The sequence below is a fragment of the Melozone crissalis genome, unplaced genomic scaffold (genome assembly GCF_028551555.1).
Source record: "Melozone crissalis strain CALT ecotype California unplaced genomic scaffold, PUWL_Pcris_2 ptg000063l_1, whole genome shotgun sequence".
Lineage (NCBI taxonomy): Eukaryota > Metazoa > Chordata > Aves > Passeriformes > Passerellidae > Melozone > Melozone crissalis.
Window position 1 is genome coordinate 12,955,961 of NW_026535841.1, and position 19,975 is coordinate 12,975,935.

A 19,975-nucleotide genomic window follows, 5' to 3' on the forward strand; every position below is an offset into this window, starting at 1 on the left:
AATAGAATTGCTGAAGGGAGCCACAAGGGGACAGGACACCAAGAGATACGCTATTTTATTTAAAATCAGAACACAGTAGATAACAGAAAGACTTATTATGCAAACAACTCCACTGTATGTTCACAACTTGCTCAGCATACAAAGCTGCCCCTTGCTGAGGCAGTCCAGGGTCACACAGAGGAACTGTTCAGGCACAGGACGACTCTGTCCCCTCTGAGCTCCACGGCAGCTCCAGGGGAGGGCACGGGAACTGCTGCTCTGAGCTCTGCATCTCCACAGGAATTGCTGCTCTGAGCTCTGCCTCTCCACAGGAATTGCTGCTCTGAGCTCTGCCTCTCCACAGGAATTGCTGCTCTGAGCTCTGCATCTCCGAGTGATTCCAGTCTGGAGTCCCAGTCTCCAGTCCCAGGAGAGCTGAGGCAGTGGAGGTTGGGGACGGTGACCTCGAGCAGCCCAGGTCCCTCCCAGGGCAGGTCCTGTTCCCTCCAGTGGCACCAAGGGGACCTGCCTGGATCAGCTGTGCTGGAACAAAGCACTGCCCTGGGAGCAGCCCTGAGGGCAGGGAGACCCCCGGAGTCAGAACTGCACACAGAGACTGGCACCAACAATGCTGCCCGAAGAGAGCATTCCCAATGCTACCAACACTCTGAAGCCGTGTTACACTTTGTAGTTAAAGGATTTTTCTCCACTCCAATTGCTTTGGGGAAGTTTATGCTATATGTAGCAGACATCAAAAATCCTTTTTTTATATATATATATATTTAATTTTTTTTGGCAAGCATCATGAGCCACCCCCTCTCAAGTCTCAGCTTGCCTATGGCATTTTAATCTCACTATCTTATAAACAGTGCAAATTAGTACAATTCTAAACATCCTAGCCAGAGCAGAATTAATTTATTAGCTATAACAGAACAGGAGAAGCTGTTGAAGGGCAACAGGTTGAAAGCACTGACACAGCTCTTGCCAGGTTAGTGTTTCATCAAGTTTGTTGCTGAAAGGATTGAACAGCTTTCCACAGTCATTCTCCTTTACCCTTGAACATCACCAGCAGTCAAGTAAATATTTACAGTTTGTGTGCACACACACACAGAATTAATGGCAAAACGTTTTCCATGAGCAGCTGGACTTCAGTTATGAGCTTGCAATAACTGAAACATCACATTAGTTACATCAGCTATGTTCACACTTACCCATCAGTGAAGGCAACTAGAAGCTTACAAAGAGCAGAAAGAGCTGGTTTTTTCTGAAGTATGAGGGTCAGTTTTTGTAAAAGTCAGTGCTCTCAAGAGCCCTTCAATTAGAGTTAAGCAATGGCCATTCAAATGATAAAAATGCTAATATCCTAGAATTACAATCACAAGTAGTGATCCTAAGGCACATCAGCCACATGCATATGCAATAATGCATTGTTTTGCTCCCAGACAAAAAAATTGCATTAGCTTTGTCTGTATTTAGTGTGCACAAGAGGTTGTTTTTAGATAAAGTATCCCTGAAAGGTCATTCTTATCACAAAAGTTACCAAAAGACAGAAGATTTAACAAGTAGTAAAAACATTTCTGGACTACTAATACCAATAAAGTCTGATACATAAAATGCAGTGCAAATTCACCATACACTTATCCATCACCCCCATCACTTCTGAGGACTTCCAACCCTCAGAAAAAAAAGTTGGCACCTGATAAGTGTAAAATATACCTGGTTGTTTTTATGAAATCTCAGTAGAACTGAATTGGGAGTGTTTTAGAGTTTTGTGTAGCAGGCTCAAAGTATGAATTTCTGCACCCTGGTAGCCCCCACCCACTTTAATTCTTTCTAGGACACATTTCTACACAGACTCAAGTTTAGCATCCAGATAGAACAGCTGCCACCCAAATACCAGCATTAACAGCACAGCAAAGTTACTTAGAAACGAGTCATAATTAACCATGCTTATACAAAGCTTCAGTGAGAAAATAATACCAAGAAAAGATATCACACTATTAAAAAAAACCCAAAAAACAACCACATCCTGTACCATCACTAGATTACAGAAAAAACACACTTTGCAAACAAATCCAATGCACATTGCTTCACAAAATCCCCCATCTATAAAAACTTGCCAGACTTCCACTGGGGAATTGGTTCAGATGCCAGAACACTGCCCAACCTTCTGCCTTTGGCTGCACAAGGCAGAACAAGCCAAATGACCACGTTCATATTTTCAGAATTGAGAGCTTCCTGTTATGAGCTTAATTTCAGATTAGTATTTGCTCAGCACCACACTCCAGAGGAAATGATTAAGGGACAATCCAGGTCTTACATAAAGAAAAAAAAAAGATATTCTGTTCTGACTGATGTTTGTAGTACAAACTCCCAAACAATGCAGTGCATTCCAGCACAATGATACCAAAATAACTGAAATAACCAGGGGCTTCGACAGATTGGTAACAAACTCACAGACACATTCTGTGCAAACAACAGGGGTTAAAATCTGCCTCCCCCAGTGCTGGATTAAAACACCAGCATGTGTCTGTACCTCAGGCTTCAAGAGTCACATCAGGAGTGAAATCTGAGCTGCCCTAAAAAGCCTCTCCCATCCAGAGGCAGAAGTTAAGAACAGATTCTGTAGGATGCAAACAGCCACCATGGGCTTCAAAAGGCTTTTCTTTTTTGCCTAGTTGCAGAGAAACATTAACTGCAAATTCCAGATAGATACACATGCCCCAAACTGCAAAACTAAACAAAATGGGAAAGTTAAAAGTAGTTCTGCCAAGTGAGAGACAGAGTTAAGGGATAAAATGAAATTGTGGAAATTCAAGTGGGCAATTACATGTGAAAATCCAGTATTTGATTAAGAAAATACCCTGCCTAGATTCCTGGAATCACATGGTAGCAAAAGCTAAGCACCTGTGTAAAAAAAAATAATTTCTGTATCCAAGGTGTGGAAAAGGAGAGAAAAACCAACCATTAGAAAGAGTCTTAATAGGCAAGGAAATAAAACTGCCTGGTAAAGTGTCTATAAAACCCTAAACTGGCTCTACAAACAGTTTAGTTTCATTTCAAGAGACCAGGACTTTGAGGGTATTGAGCTCTTTAGGAGTGGGAGTAGTGCCTGCTTTGATTACACACTGTCTAAGGTAACAACTGAAATGCAGAAATGAAACTCCTGTCCTTTTCCCTGTCTAAACCCCCCAGGTGTTGTGACAGGAGTTCCAGCTCAGTGAGCTCTGAAAGCCCCCGGGCCTGGGTGAGGAGGATGCTGGGGCTCCTGTGCACAGCCCTGCCCAGCAGTCAGGGATGAGATATGGCTGCAACCATCCCAACATGGCACAGAATTCCTCAGAGGGACAACCAGCTCCCTGTGAGCCACACATCCCTCCAGCTGCCAGGGGATACATCAGAACACAGGAGGATGCTGATCTACCATCACTGAGGAATTCAGAGCGTGGCTCTGTTTGTAACTCAGCAAATCCACTGCCAGTGCCTTCCCAACTCGATGGACTCACAGAATTTAGACCTCGTCACCTTGCTGGGAAAACCTTGTCACCACTGACCTTTGCAAACAAACATCACATTTAGCAAAGCAATTGCAAACCTCCGTGCCACAGCTCGGCCTTTGTGCTCCATTGTGCAAAGAACAGAGGCTCCCGTTGCCCACAGCAAGTCTCTGATGGGGGAAAAGGAAATATAAGCACCAATACCGGAGTCAGGCGCACCCAAACATTTACTGGAGGATGAAGCCAGGATGTGGAGGAAGGCGAGGCGGTCTCTGGGGCAGCGGTGGGGGATAGGGTGGCACCAACTGGGCCGGGCAGCCCGGCGGGGGCAGCTGGCTCGGGGGCTGGGCGGCTCCGGGCCGCGGCGGGAGGGGCGGGTACGGAGCCGGTGCCGGGCCCGCGGGGAAGCGTCCGCAGGGCGGCGGGGGCGGGATCCGCCGCGGCACCACCGACGGAGGAGGGCTCGCGTCCCGGTACGGGTCCCCGGGGGCTGCGGGGGGCTCGGCCGCCCTCGGCTGCGCCGGAGGCTGAGCCTGAGCGAGTCTCTGTCCCTTCAGCACCATCTCCTGCAGCTTCTCGATCTTCACCCGGCGCAGGTGAGCCAGCTTCCTCTTGCTCTGGTACTCGTCGATGAAGGAATCCAGCGGGATTTCACCGTCAAGGAACCTTTCTGCCATATTCTGTCAAATACAGAACATTCTCTTAGGGAACAGCCTACTGCAACAGAATCTAAATGGCTCACATCCCAAAATAGCAGCATTTTGCCTGTGATTTTCCAGCTGGCATATGGAAGATGACTGGCATACTGAAGGATTCTGGGCAGAACTTTGAGTTACTTATTACTCAGAAGCACTGCGAGTTAAATATCACTTTTGCATAAATTTATACTGAGGTAACAGCAATAAAAACATCTGAATCTCGCTCTGAGCGTTCCCCTGATTTCCCCTGATCACCAGAGATGGGAACAAACCAGGTCCAGCAGCTTCCCAGATTGCCAGCTAAGCTGAATTACAGCTCAGTGCTGCCTGAATGCCAGCAGAAACTCTGTGAGACGCAGCACAGAGATTATTGCTAAGTCAGGCTCAAGACTCACCCTTACCTGTGGCTTTGGGTAAATGATGTTTAATAACTGAGAGCTGAACAAACATAAAATCACTAAATTCAGCTTGTCCTGGGAATGTCTTTTTACAATCACAACTCAAGGCTAATAAGCACATCACATCTTTTCCTCCTGATTAATTACAGAAAATGCCTGCATGCAAATCTGCAAACAAAACCAAACATTCCCATTATTCTGAAGTCACACCACCCTTCAAGCACTTGTGTGTCAGCAAGTGGTGACCCCTGGCACCTGCACAGACACACTGAGACCACAATGGGATATTTCACCAGCAGCACTGCAGGAAAAGCAGCACAGGCACAGGTTGGTTTTTTTATTAGGCCACTAAATGACATTTATTATGAAGTAATACATGTACCAGGCAAACCCCACTGAAAAAAGATTCCACATTTTTAAACTCTACAAGTCTGAAGGCAAAGCCAAGGAACTAAGAGGTTTGCCTATCTTGTCTAAAAAGGAGCACTTTCTCTCTTGAACTTCAAAGATGTTAAGAGTAGAAAATTACTCAGATAAAAAAGAAATAAAATTGCTGGAATCCAATAGCTGCTCCCTGAGGTTCAGAGCAGAGACAAGTCCTTATTCTCTAATCTGTCACATGCTCAGCTCAGCACTGGAAGGTTCTGGCCATGGGGGCAGTGGCAGAATGGGGGAGTTCTGTCATTACCTCTGTGTCTTCCTCAATCTTGGCCCCCTCAGTCTGCAGCAGGGCCAGCAGGGTCTCCAGGGAAGCATTGCTGGATTGTCTGTCTGCAAAGGCACAGGAAGGACACAAAGTGACAGCAGGCTCCAGGTGACCTGGAACTACACAGCGACCTCCAGGGCACATCTGCACCACCAGCAGGCTCTGCAGCTCCACACAGGGTCATGCACAGTCAGAAACATGTTAACAACTCAGGAATATTGTCAGAGTGCTAAGAGCTGAAATTTAATTCCAATTATATATTTATAATGTTGAAAATACTTCAGCAAGTGCAGTATCAGATGCACAATATAATTCAGTATGAAACTTAAATATAATATTCCATTTGATTTATAAAGAGTTACTAAAAATTCCAAGTGTTTTGCTCTTTAGCAAAGTAACTGAAGTTGATAATTTAGAGAAGAGTAGGTCAAGACCAGGTAGGTAACAGGAAGAATCCACAGTATCTGTTACTGGGTGTGACAGTCACTTAATAAATCATCAGAAGTGTGATCTATTTCAGCACTATAAAGAATGACATTTCACTTTGTACCCTAATTCACACAGCTAAAAATGAGACACCAAAAACCAAACAACAAACAGGCAACAGATTTACATCACTTAAAAAACAGCAAATCATAATTGTCAGCAGCCACTGTTACCTAGCTTTGTTTTCTTTATCTGGTATGCCTCAAAAAGAACTTGCAGCTCCTGATATTTCTCAGTTAAATTTGATTTCAGAGACTCCAACTTTGGCTGGTACAGGAGATTTCCCTCTGCCAGGCTGCGGTTGCTGGCAAGAGTCATGTCCTTGCTGTGCTGAACATTTTGGGCCTGGATATAAAATAAAAACAAAAAAAAAAAAGTGTGTGAAATGACAGTGACATTATTAAGCAAGACAAAATGAGACTCTGAAAAGTTTTATTTAAACAACAGAAGTATGTCAGAATTAGTGCTGTGGCATTGGGCCTGCAACTGATGAACAAATGATGAAAATTGGCAGATAAAGCAACAGCTCTTGAAAAAATCTGAATTCCAGCAGGGAGATATAATGGGTGCAGAAGAATCTCATCCCTTATCTTGTTAATGTGTAAAAAATAAGGATGGCATCATGACTGCTCCTTCTCCAGAATATTCTTCCCCAACTGTGTTACACCAATCCTGGATTAATGCCAAAACCTTCATTTTTTCAGTTTAATCCTTCTGCTCAACAGTTCCCAGCCTAAAGAAAAAATGGCAATTCTCACACACCCCAGATTCAGCCAGATTCCAGCCTGCTCACACTCACACATGCACAAGAGAGCCTCAGGAGCTCTGGGAGAGCTGAGTGTCTGGAGAAGTGTTTGGAGAAGTCTGCCCTGGGTGTCACATCAGATTCACTAAAATATTCAGACATCAAAAGGGGAAAAAAAACCCAACCAAGGGATTTGATTCCAGATTCTCAGGCTGGATCAACAAGAGGAATATTCCTCCCAGGGCACCACAGACTGAGCCTGTTGAGCTGCTTCCAAACCAGCAGAAGTTTGGGACATTTTTGTGACCTCCCCCATCCACGTGTCCCCTCCAGCCCAGGTTATCCCTGGCAGCTGCAGCTGCTCCATCGCAGCAAACAGCAGCACTGACCTGGCTCCTGCCACACCCACAGACAGGAAAAAGGGAAACTCAAATGAGCTGTTCAATAGCCCCAGGAAAGGTCAGCATCAAATTCAGGTGTTTTTCCAAGCACAGCCACTGCCTTTGAGAGCAATTACTTCCTTCTGCTATATTTATATGTCACTTTAATTTCCTAAATTCAAAACTCAGTGTTACTTAAACACTTCTGTCCCCAGATATTGCTCTTCAAAAGCCAAAGCTTCACTCTCACCCTGTTCCTTCCAAATCACTTAAAAACCCAACAACAACCACCAAGGATAATGCAGAGTCCTAAATTCTCATCAATCCCAATTCTACTCCAAATTGGGAAATTCAGAAATTACACTTTCAACATTGTTTTGTCTCCTCAAGCCTAAAGAAGCATCCAGCACTATGCTTGTGTTCAATGTGGATCCTTTCAAAAAATAAAAAGAAAGTTCCCTTCTTACCTTTGAATCTAATGCAAAATAATTTAAATTAAACTGGTTTCCATTTGTTTATTCTCATATAATCTGATCCAGTTAGGACTGTTGCTTTCAGAAAGGTGAAGTCCCCCTATTTACATATTTTAAAAAAGAATTATGAAGGGTTTAACAGCTGAATTAGTGGCACCCAACTCTTGGCAAGCCCCTGCCATCCCCAGCAGCCCTGTCACTGGCTGCCTCCTGAAATGCCAGCCAAGGAAAGCTGTACAAAAATATTGATGGGTTCTGGTGCCTCTTTCACCATTTTAATGAGCTCACTCCTTCCTCACAGCAAATTCAGAATTTGCACTGCTTGGGAGGCTGAAATTCCCCTGTCAGTCAGGAGGGAGCAGTTTAATGAGAGAACTTTGATCTCTCCTTTAGGATGAAGAAGATGCACATTTACTCAGGGCAGGGAAAAGCCAGTGGACACAAACCTGTAAGCCTTTAAAAAGCACAAATAGCAGGAAAATGAAGCTTTTACTAGAATCATTTATAGCAAAGAGGAGGAGGTAGAAATCCAAATAAACAGAGTAAGAAAAAGCTTCCTAAAGTCAGATGGGACTTTTGTGATGTTGTTCCTGCCTCAAGTGTCAGAATATTTCTCAACAGGACCAGGAGGGAGGAATAAGCAGCAAATTCCTAACCTTTCATAATGATCTGCTGAATAACTTTACTTCTAAATAATTTCAAATGTGTGGAGATGAGTAAATACTACTATGACATGATGTATCTGACTTGTGAAAATAAGAAAAATGTGATTAATATGACCTGCCTGCCTCTAAGGCAGAGTGACACTCTGTCCTTTGCACCTGATATCTAATCATTATGGACTAGACAAAGCTCTAGCAAAAGTCTTAAAAATATTTGTTGTAAACTGATTAAATTAAGGCATTTGTAATTGTACTGTTACATTATAGTGGTTGAAATTACACAGGACTTAATGACTAAACTCTCTCCATATTAGAACATTTCTGAGAAGGAAATATTTTTTCTAACAGAAGTTGATCAAAAATGGTAATTGACACTTAATGATGAATTTAAATGTCACTCCTGAAGCCTCCACTTCCAGCATTGGTCTGTGACAAATTTCTTATCACAATGCACCCTTGGAGAGATGAGAAACTTGAATCTCACCCAAAACCATGAGAGGAACCAGTTCCTCAGATACAAAGCAAACTTGGGAATGATTTAGTTTAATGAAGCTTAAGGAAGAGCTGGTGAAGACCCATCCACTCGTTTCAGGACACTGAAATATTTCATGTCACTGAGAGAATTCTGAAGTCTGTGAGTTCTATTTCACAAACAGAACAGATACAATCCCAGAGCAATGCAACTTGAATACAGCCACAATCTATAAACCAGAATAATCTCTTCAATGATGTTAGGGTCTGTGTAAAAACCTGACAGCAACTGTTCCACTACAAATGGAAGTTAATTCAAGGAATCAGAAAGCAAAGACTGTAAAGTTTGCCTAAAAATTAGTAATTTAAAACTACAAAATAAAAACAACCAGCTGCAAAATCACCCAGGCTGGAAGGCCCAGTCCAGCATGAGCAGTCTATTAAGGTTATCAGTGCAGCACAAAGCAAGCTTTCAGCATCCATTCACAGCTCTCCACAGGGCCAAGACAAAGGCTGAGGAAGGAATAAATCCAACAAAAGGTGTTTTGTTATCACGTGTGACAAAAATGTGCATTAGCAGGGAACTGCCCCTGCACTGCTTGTTCACCTGCCCAGTGCAAGTGTCAGAATAAAGTTATTTAGAGATAAAAGCCAGGAGCATGGGAGTGCAGCAGAATTCCTAACAGGACTCTTGAGGTCATGAGCACTTCAACAGGCAGGAAATGTTAATCTGAAACCAGATGAAAATACCAGTCAGAATCAGGAGACACAGTGAGACAGGACAATATTAAGGAGAAAAGGAGAATATATGAGCTTTTTCTTTTTTTTTTTTTTTTTTTAACTGCTAAGCTCTCACTATGAATTCTGAATGGGACAAATGGGGCAGCCACACTGAGCTGCTTACAAGGGGATTTTCATGGAACAAGGATTGCTCACTCCTGAGCAGAGCACTCAACACCAAACTGTGCTGCAAGGAAATGAAGCCACGGACACACAAAGGTTATTAAAAACACAAGTCAGGGTTTATGCAGCACTGCAAAACTTCAGCTGCTTAAAAAATGAATTTCTTTAAAGGACGTAATTTGAATAATTTTATTCAAGGATTTATTTAATGAGCATTTCCAAGAGCAGGCAGCAGCAACTGCTCTGGGAATTTAGAGTCTACTACTTTTATGAACTGCAGCTTTGTTTCATCCCACTTTTAAAAAAGGCAAAAAAAAAAAAAGCTGGATAAAATTAAACCAGAACTAGTACTAGCTTAGCAACACTCATTCTATAAATGTTGATCCCTTACTCCAAAAGAATGGTTTGCAGCAAGAGTTATTTGTGTAAAACGTCTCTGAGCAGCGTCACCCTGGCTCATCCAAAGCTCATTCCCAGAGGGGCTGAGCAATCCTGGCTGCCCACAAAGCCCATCAGGAGCTGCTCTAATTATCAGCTTGCTCTGGCCAGCCCCACAGAGAGGAGTCTCTGGGTACCTTCGAGAAAAAGTCTCTTAAGGAGCTATAAATAAAGAGCAGCTCTGTTTGAATTGCTTTATACACAGGACACATCCGTGGTAGCTTTAGATTTCTCCAGCCTCTGTCACTCCCACATTCTCTTTCACTTACACATACTTGTAAATTAAGAGGAAAATGTGCAGTCCCACTGTGGATGTATAAAGATGCACGTTTGGGGTGTCAAATGAACCCCTGAAACAGGAGCTGGCAGGTGCAGAGTAGGAGAAGAGACTTCTTTTACAGAAGATTTAGGAGTGCTTTTCATCAAGGGCTGGTGAATAATAATACACCCCCTAACAACATCTGTTCTGTAATAAATATTAAAACATTCTGCAAAGTAATTAGATTGGCTAAATTTAGCTCTTCTGATTACTTGAAAATGACAAAATGAAGCTTAGAAGGTAAGCTGCAGTTCCTAGACATTTCTTGCAGAGAGAAGACACTCAGCACTGCAATTTGCACTCATCACACACAGACAGGTCACTCATTTGGTGCTCAGCTAGAAGAGAAAAATCTGTACTTGTCACCAAGTCTAATTCCTAACTTTGCAACTAAATTTCATGTTTGGCCAACAAGAACATGACCACTTGCACAATGTGGTTTTAGGACAGGAGGAGGAATCCAAGAAATCTGGGCATGAATGCACAGAGTTGAACTTGGGCTTTCTGCCCTGCAGGATCTGTTCAATCAGCTTTTGAGAAAAGGACTGTGCTCAAAAAATTCCTTCTGTGCTTGCCAGTGTACTCTGAAATGCTGGAATGAGAAGAAGGCAATGCATTTCTGACTTCTTGATTTCACATAATTAAGGTATTGAAAAGCAAACAATTTTTGGCCATGGAACCTTAGCAGCCAGTAACACAAAACTGCACTGCTACAGAAATGATGCTCCAGGAGACAAAAAGAAAATTCACTTTCACAGGGAAATTCATCAAATCATCACCAGTGTCAGGTCACAGATTCTCTCCTCTGAGGTTTTTAGGGTTATCTCACTGAGACTGACTTTTATAAACAAATTACTTCTGTGACCCTGCCACGGCAGGAGGTTGGAACTAAATGATCTTTCAGGTCCCTTCCATCCCAGTCCTGTGACTGCCTGTTTAATGAAGATGGATGCTGTGCATGCATGAGAGACCAACCTGAGAGATGACAAAAAAAGCCCTCCCCAGTTTGAGAAGGCTGGGAGCAGCAGACAAGCAGCTTCCTTCCTTTTTCTGGCAGACCAGAGTTGGTTGTTCAGGCTCAGACAGGAAAAGCAGCAGCTCAGCTCTGCTGCCACAGTGTCACACACCTGGGGACACTGCAGGACGTTGTGCCAGCACATCACACACACACAGAGACACACACACCCACAAATCTGCTCAAATGCCACACAGGACACATTCCCTCCAAGGCTGCGAGTGCCTATTTTAGCTGTCAGCAAGAAAGCCGAGTGGTTTTTCCACATCCTCCTCCTCCTCCTCTGTGAACAAAACATTGGGGTTTGAGCTGGGTTTGAGCTGGGTTTCCCTTGCAACAAGGAGAACAAAGGGGTTTTTTTTTCAATTGTGGAATAATCAGCTTTAACCAACTTTGCCACTGAAAATATAAATGATCTCAGAGAAGTGACTCGAGAATCGTGATTTAATTGGAATGTCACAGTGAAATCAGGAATGCAAGGACTTATGAACAACCCCAGAACCTGGACACACACGGACTGGCAGCAGTGAGGTCACCACGGTGCCTCCTCAATGCTCAGGATTTCCCTCTCTCCCTCTTCCTGCCACACACTCCCAGTGAAAACCCAGGTCTCACATGCAACAAACAATTCAGTGAAGGCAAAAACAGGAGGAGGAAGGAATATTCAAGCATGGCCAATTCCCTCCAAGATGGGTAAACACATTTCCAGCTGAACAGACTCCAGTAAAAGCCTCCACATCCAATAAAAGAGGATTACAGCAGCACAGCCCTGTTTCCACACAGCCCGAGCACCTCCAAACCTGGCCACACTTTCCAAACACCACAAAATAAATATTCCCTCGGGCCCACAGAATTCACTCTGCAATTTAAAAGCCTTAAGATGCCAACGAGAGAGGAAAACCTGAGGGTCAATATGGGGTGGCTGTGTACTGAGGAATGATTTTTTTCTACTGAGGTCATGAGGTTTTCTGTCATGTCCGACCTACAGTCTTAAGTTCACACTGAGAAATAAATTATAATAAAGAGCCCTAAAGAACCCAAGTCCCTTGGCAGGGGTCACTGGAAGCAGCAGCAGCTCCACCGTTCACATCCTCACCAAGTTAAGCCCATTATAACCTGCTGGGTTTCCTTAAATAGGTTTTGTTCAGCAGGGTGCTCCTGCCCCCAGCAAGCCAAGAGCTCTCTGCATGTTCTACTTTCCACAGCACCGCCTGCTCCTTCCAAGTTCTCAAAATATAGGCTGGCACAAAAAGTTGTTATGGCTGCCCCACTCTCAGAAATCTACTGGCACAAAGTTCAAAATCTGAATTGTTGCATAATACAGCAAATAAATTCCCCAGGACACCTCATCAATACAACAAATAATACAGCAAATAAATTCCCCAGGACACCTCATCAGCTCAGCCCCAGCCTTCGGTGGGCCTGTCCATGGGTAATACTCTGATAATTTGGCTCGAGGCGATTGAGAATAATTTCCTCAGAAGCACCAAAAGGGCCAGAATCTTAGTTTGAGAGAACACAATTGTAATTGATTTTACTTTATAAACTTAAGCTTCTTTCTCAAGAACATGTTGCCACTGTTTTTCTTCTGCTGAGGCTTTTGTCCTCTAATTTAAGACAACAAAAAACCCCCAATAAATACAGGGCCCAGAGAAGCAGAGTACATTTTTTTCTTTTCAAGTTTTCATACATATAGTTTCATCTTTTTTGCTCTTATCTGACTAAGAGTAAGATTCTTTCAGGGACATCTGTGGCCAAATAAACCCAGAATAGTCTCATATCTGAACTGTAACACCCAGTGTCCACTGGCACATAGAGAAACCAGTTAAAGACACGCACAGCCAGAGGAAGAAAACAGGCTCCTGTTTTGTTTTAAGAATCACAGATCCAAAAGCAGGACTTCGAGCCTGATGCACTGACAAAGACACTTCAAATAGGCAAAACAAGCAGCAGAAAAGGCTGACAGCCCTGGCTGCGCCCAGCATACCAACCGAGGCACACAGAAATCTCTTTCACATTGTTTTCAATTCACCCTGGCAAAATCCTTCCCCACGGCCGAGGCGCAGAACGAGCGCTGTGCGAACGGAAAAGCTGATCCCACCTCCGGGCCGTCACTGTCTCCTAATTCAGCGCTTGAATTCATCGAATTTCGCGTTTCCAGCCCGCCGAGCCCTCACCCCTCGCAGGGCACCGATCCCCGCCGCGGCCGGCGAACAAAGGCCGGGAGGGCCGGGCCGGGACAGCGGGGCCGGGGGCGGCAGCGCAGGGGGAGCGAGGACGGGACCGGCAGCGCTCCCCGCAGCCCCGGGGGCTCCTCACGCACCGGCAGCTCCGCGGCGGGGCCGAGGCCGCCCGGCGGCTCCGGGCAGCGGCGAGTCCCGAACCTCCCAGCACCGAGCAGCACCGGGCACCCGGCGGGCTGAGGGGGGCGGCCCGAGGAGAGGCCGGGGCCGGGGAGCGCGAGGCAGCCCCTCACCTCTTCCATCTCGCGGGCCATGTCCTGGAGCTGCTCCTCGTCGTCCAGCAGCGCGCTGAGCTCCTGCAGGCTCAGCGCCTCCAGGCGCCGCGCGTCCAGCGCCATCCCGGCCCCGCCGCCTTCCCGCCCCGGCCCCGCACCGGAAGTGCCGCCGCGCTCTCGCCCCGGCCCGGCGGGCACCGCCCTCAGCGCCCCCTGCCGGGGGGGCGTGTCGGGGCGTACCACGGGGGCTGCGCGGCGGGAGGGGGGCGCTGCTGGACCGAACCAAAGGGGCCTGGGGAGGGGGGCCGCGGTGCCTGAGCGGGCTGAGGGGAGACCCTGTGGGGGGGTGAAGCCCCTGTGAGGGGTCCGTGAGGGGAGCCCCTGTGAGGGGGTGAAGCCTCTGTGAGGGGTCCGTGGGTGAAGCCCCTGTGAGGGGTCCGTGGGTGAAGCCCCTCCGTGGGCAGAGCCCCGCACAGAGCGAGCTTTGTGCGCTCACGTGAGGCGCTCGGAGTCCCGAGGGATCGGTCATTGAGGTTGGAAAAGACCTCTGAGATCATCGAGTGCAGCTTGTGACCGATCACCTCCTTCTCCACCAGACCGCAGCCATGAGTGCCACGTCCAGTCGTTCCTTACACACCTCCAGGAGTGGAGACTCCTGGGCAGCCCTTTCCGATGTTTTATCACCTTTTCAGTTAACAAATTCCTCCTGGTGTCCAACCTGAGCCTCCCCTGGCCCAGCCTGGGGCCGATCCCTCTCCTGTCCCTGTTCCCTGGAGCACATCCCGCTCCCCAGGCTGTCCCCTCCTGTCAGGAGTTGTGCAGAGCCAAAGGGCCCCCTTGAGCCTCCTTTTTTCCAGGCTGAGCGCCCTCACAGCTCCCTCAGCCTCTCCTGGGTCTCCAGCCCCTTCTCGGCTCCATTCCCTTCCCTGTACACGCTCCTCAATTCATCCATGGAGGCCCCAGAAGTGGGCTCAGGACTCCAGGTGTGTCCCCAGAGATGCGACTTTGGGACACTCCGGGGTCGGGCAGGATCCTGGGATGGCTCTGGCTGTGCCATGTGTCCCGCTGGACAGAGCTGGGCTCGCAGAGAGCCTTCCCAGCCCCACCAGCACACAGCTCCTGCCTGAAGTGCCACAGACACTCGTGGCCTCCTTTGTTTAAAACTCCCCAACTGTAAATTCGGAAGGAAAATCAGTTAGATTTAACTCGTATTTCCTTATCCAGGTTGGGACTTGGCTGGGGTAAATCTCAAAAGAGTGATTGCATTATTGTTCTCAAGCCTAGGCTGAATACTTATTTAGGTTTAAAATAGCTAAAAATCATATCTGGCCAAGCTTTGGTGCTAGGCCATTTCATCCATCTTAAGCACTTTCTTCTTCAACAGTAAAGGCCAATAAATAATCTGTCAAAGATCTGTTTCATGGTAAATTTAAATACTTTTGAAATGCAATGTAGTTTTGCATTACTACGTCAATTAAACCACCATATATTTTGTTCTTCTGATTTTTATCAGTCATGTCACCAGCACTGGAGTAGGCAGTGTGTGGTAACCCTTAGGAGCAGCAGCTCCCCAATTACTGCTGCTGTTAGCAGAGCTGATAAAGACGATTATGCCTGGAAACAATTAATTGTGTTAAAAGAGCCTAAGTTATATGCATCACTTGGCATGCAGCACCTTCCTGGCCTGCTTTTGTCCCTGTGTGGGTGTGGGTGTGTGTATTATTTCCGTGTGTGTAACTCTGGAGAGAGAGCCAAAAGGAGCCAGGAGCCAAGGGAACAGGAGAGGGAATGGCCACGTGGTCCTTGTCCTTTGGATATTTTTGATCTAACTGGGAAGAATAAAAAAAAAAAAAAATCCATACAGTGACCGAATACAAGTCTGATGCAATGAAGTTGCAGTCACACTCAGGAAGTGACCCAGCAGCTCCTGGCAGGACACTGTGATGACGAGACAGCTTTATCTTTATGCTTGTTCTTTTGTCCTACAACTAAACTCAGCTCCCCACACCTCCCACCTTCCCGAATGCCCTCTTTGTCATTATTATCCACAGGGAACAAGGACCAGCAAGGTGACCCTGCCCTGTTGGCAGCCCGGTGCAGATCCAAGGTGCGCTCATGGGGAGGCGAGGCCGCGGTGTTTGCGCAGCAGGGAGCTGAGCCCAGGGTGGGGAGAAGGTGCTCAGTGACACAGGAATGTCCCAGTAGCACAGCTCTCACCACCCCAGCACACCTGCCCGCTGCAGGGGTGTGCTCTGTGCCAGGTGAGTCAGCAGCCGTGCCCTGGGCACTGGCAGGGCTTTGCACAGTCACACAGCCCTGCCTTGCTGTTTAAATCCAGCAGATAGTCACCTTGCCAACACCATTCCTGTGTTTGCACAGGCCCATCAGACAGGGTTACAGCCACGGGTTAAACCTGCTGGAAATCTGCTCATGCAAACACACGTACACATATACACACATGCAAACAGAGGAATTAGCTGAGGGATTAGGTAAAGCCCTTTCTTCCCAAGAACATTGCTAATTTGAACTTCATACCATAACTAAATAAATGGTTGGAGGGGGGAGTGTGGTTCAGAGGAGTCTGACTCAGCTTCATGTTGCAAATCTAGTTTTACCGCTGCCTCACTGTGTGATCCTGAGTGGAGTTCTCAGATTCCCTCAACCATGGTGCCTTTTGCTGAAAAAAGGAGATAATAAGAACTGCTCAGTCACAGGTGAGAACATAACTCATTTGTGCTCAAGTACAACATACATTGAATATTGCTTCTCCCTAGGTGGGTAATTTGGGTTCTGGTGATGGTGGAGAGAAGCCTGCATTAAACATCTGGGTTGTTTTTGAGTACTTTGGTCAGCACCTGCATGTAATTGAGCTCTCCAGTTGTCCAGAAACGCAGCTGAGGCTGAGACACAAGATAGAAGTCAACTGCTTTTGTGTAATTATATTTTCTATTTGGACAGGTAGGAGGGTGCCTTCCCATTCTGCAGCCTTCATGGAAGATAAAGGTTTTGTGACAGCACATCACTGGGACAGGATATGAAGGATTGCAGATAAACCAGGATTTTGGGCTACAGGGTTTATCAAATATTGCAGTGCTGCAGGCTGGGATTTATCATCTCCCCAGGCTTGGTTCCTATTTGCCTTTGCTGAAATCCTTTTGAAGGGTGACAGCAGTCGAGTACATTAGAACTGTAAGCAGGCAAGGTACAGAAGTCAGGATTTCTTATTACAGGAGAAATGGAATAAAAAATTTGTGAAGATTACAGGGGAAACCATGTCATGGTGAATAAGAAGTCAAACTCCAATCTTGAAGAGAACTGGCATCCAGACTAGTTTAAATAAGATGTTAGGTATTTTTTTTCTATTTAAACTTGATCTTGAATTTCCTCCTGGTACCTCATATCCTTTTACGGTCAGTAGCACTGGCCTCATGCATATTTATTAGATTTTGACATATTTTGCAAGTCACCTTCACATCTTATTTTCTTTTCCTGGACAAACAGGTTGGTTATGTACACATTGAATTTGCAAATCTCATCTCTGGTGTACATTAACCCCTATTAGTCTGGTTGCTTAATGTGCAGATGAGTTTTGGGGCTTATTTGCACTTTAACTTCCTTCTGTATATTAAGCACAGCCCATACTTCTGTTTAGTTTTCACAACCCAGATTCCTTCACAAATGGAAATGACCTGCATATCCAGCATCCTGGCAGAGAATCAGCCCTTCTGTTTGAGAGATCAGTGCCCCTGCTGTCTGAGAGAGAGAGGAATTGGGTGTTTGTAAGGTGCTCCTTCCTTTCAGGGAGCTGCAGGTGTCAGAAGAGCAGCAGGTCTATTTACCTGCACTTATTTTCTTTGCCTTAAGCTCACATTGAAGCTGGAATAGAAGAGGCAGATTTTATTTTTCCTCCCCAGACTAAACCACATCTCTGAACCCGAGCTAGAAGCACTTTCTATTTGCTTGTGGCACTTCCAGAGCTGCTGAAGGCCTAGAAAGTGCAGCCACTGGAACACACACAGCTGGTTATTGAGGCAGAGGTTGGTGTGGCAGGAGACAAGTTGTTGGAATAAACACAGCTGTGTTTTTTCCATCACTGAGTGCTCATTTACTGGGTCAGTCAGCCACAGACCCTGGCTGTGCAAAGGCACAGGGTAAATCCCTGTCCCTGGGGAGGCTCTGGGACTGTAGGATCCACTCTCAGATTTCACCTTGCATGGGGTTCACTGTTGTTTGAATCAAATAAAGCTGTGGTTATACCTATTACAGGGAATGGTTAGAGCTTATTAATAGTGAGGCAAACAACCTGCCATGGGATATACAGTCAATTTGCAATCAGTTGTGCTTTCAAATGCTTCATTGCTTACAGTTCTGCCAGGACAGTCTTCAGTGCCCCCAGGTTAAGGTTTCAGATGAACCCCTCGGAGTTCCCTGTGAGGAATTTCCCCTTTGAAGAAAAAGAAGTTTTTATCTCCATCACTCTAACAGAGAAGCTCTGAAACTGATTTTGTTCACGTTCCCAGCTCTGGGCAAAGCCACAGCCACACATTTCTACAGTCCAGGGTTTCAGAGGGAACAGTGGCCTTGTTTCCAGGAGAACAGCCTGAAACACAGACTGGCCCCAGGCAGCCAGGCCCGAGGGACTGGGCAGGAAGCAGCTCCTGTTCCAGCACTGGAGCAGTTCCACTGCTGCTCTGGGTGAAGCACAGCTTTACTGCCAGGCTGAGCCTGGCTAATGGGCACGGCTGACCCTGATTTTCACTTCAAAAAGAAGCTGTAGTTGGAACGATTTAGAAAGGCAGGATTTTCTATGCAGTCCCAGGGTTGGTGCAGGCAAAAAGATCTGCATTAGATTAATTCTGCTGGCTCCCTGGTGCTGTGTGGAGCTCTCACCCATCTTCCAGGGCATAGAAAACCCTCCCAGCTTTAGCACACAAGCAGTGCCACTTGTCACACATGCCAACAGCACAATAAAAGGGCCTGTTAGAGCCACAAGATGAGAGGCTCAGGGGAAAAGTAGCCTTGAGTTATCTGGATGCAGAAGAGAGAATTCAGCACCTGTGGCAATGAACAAAGTCAGGGCCTGTTATCAGCTTGGACTGGTGCCACCAGCAGAGACAATTTGCTGTTTCCAGAGTGCCATTTCAGTCGAAGCTGTTTGGACCCAGCCTGGGAATACAAAGCTGGGATTATCATCACAGCAGCCTTGGGAAACAAGCTTCCCTTCCTGAAATTCAGTGCAGCATTTTTGCAATAAAACTGATCTAATTGCATCCTCCAGTTCCCTTTTTGCAGTCATGCCTGCGAGGGACACACAGGACACAATCAAATTCTCTTTCTGGGCATCTCATGTTACTAATGACCATTGTCCTACCAGTACTGTGCAGGGTGAGTTGGCTTCCCTAGTTCCCAGGCAGCCAATTTGGGTTTTCCCCCAGTTTTTTAATTAAGCAGAAATCAATTCCACTTCTATGAGCCGGTGGCCACATTCTGCTCCCAGGTACTGATGAAAATGCAGAATTAATCACTTGCCTGTCAGCACTGGGTGGAACCCCCAACCTCCTCATACCCACAGAGCAAATTTTCCTCAAGCAGGAACTCCTGGCCATTTACTGAAGGATGATTGAGGAGCTCAGAGCACCACACACAAGTTCCCTAGGCGGAGGGAGGGAAAACAAAAAGAGATCTTGTTCTTTTTCTGAGGCACAGATTGTTATCATATCACAAAAGCCAGCAGCTGAAAAGATTCCAGCCAGGAAGCACCACGCTCTGAGAACAGGTTAGACTGCCTGTCCTTCTCTGGGAGACTGACACCCAACGGGATCAGGATGGAAATGAGTTATCCTGACTGCTGGGCTCACAGCCATTATCAGATGCTGGAGTGTTTTACATACCTCCTTCTCTGTGGGCTCCTCTTGTCATTCCCCAGAACACGTGCAGGAGCAGCTGCATTCAGCTGTGGTGTCAGATGAACGTTACCTTGAAAACCCAGAAAGCAAAAAACACCCCCAACCAGAGCGGCTCGACGTTGAGTGGCAGAGGTAGTATTTTATTTTTTTTTTTGAGCATCCCTCCTCAAGGACACTAAATTTAGAGTTTGTAAAACATCACTAAATGAAAACAAAACATTGCCAATAACAAAAATGCAAACCTGCTGGAAAGGAAAATGCAGCAGCATTCAAGTATCAGAAAACATGAGAGCTAAAGTGCTTGAGAGAATTTCCTAACTATGCAGAGTCTGAAGTCAGTGTTCCCCTAGAAATGCTATTTTTAAAACAGCACTTGCCTGGCTGCATAGGATTTTTCACCAATCTATAGCAGGATAACACTACTAAGCCAGAGCCATTACC

At 46.1% G+C, this 19,975-nt stretch overlaps 1 protein-coding gene across 1 annotated transcript; it reads right to left on the reverse strand.

Annotated features, from left to right (window-relative positions):
• Positions 1-582: 582 nt before the first annotated feature.
• On the reverse strand, positions 583-13,791 carry VPS37B (VPS37B subunit of ESCRT-I). Its single transcript, XM_054288646.1, has 4 exons — positions 13,647-13,791; positions 5,938-6,109; positions 5,261-5,343; positions 583-4,156 (listed from the first exon to the last, which is right to left on the reverse strand). The coding sequence occupies exons 1-4, from the start codon at positions 13,749-13,751 to the stop codon at positions 3,704-3,706; spliced, it is 813 nt and encodes a 270-aa protein (XP_054144621.1). The 5' UTR covers positions 13,752-13,791; the 3' UTR covers positions 583-3,703.
• Positions 13,792-19,975: the final 6,184 nt, after the last annotated feature.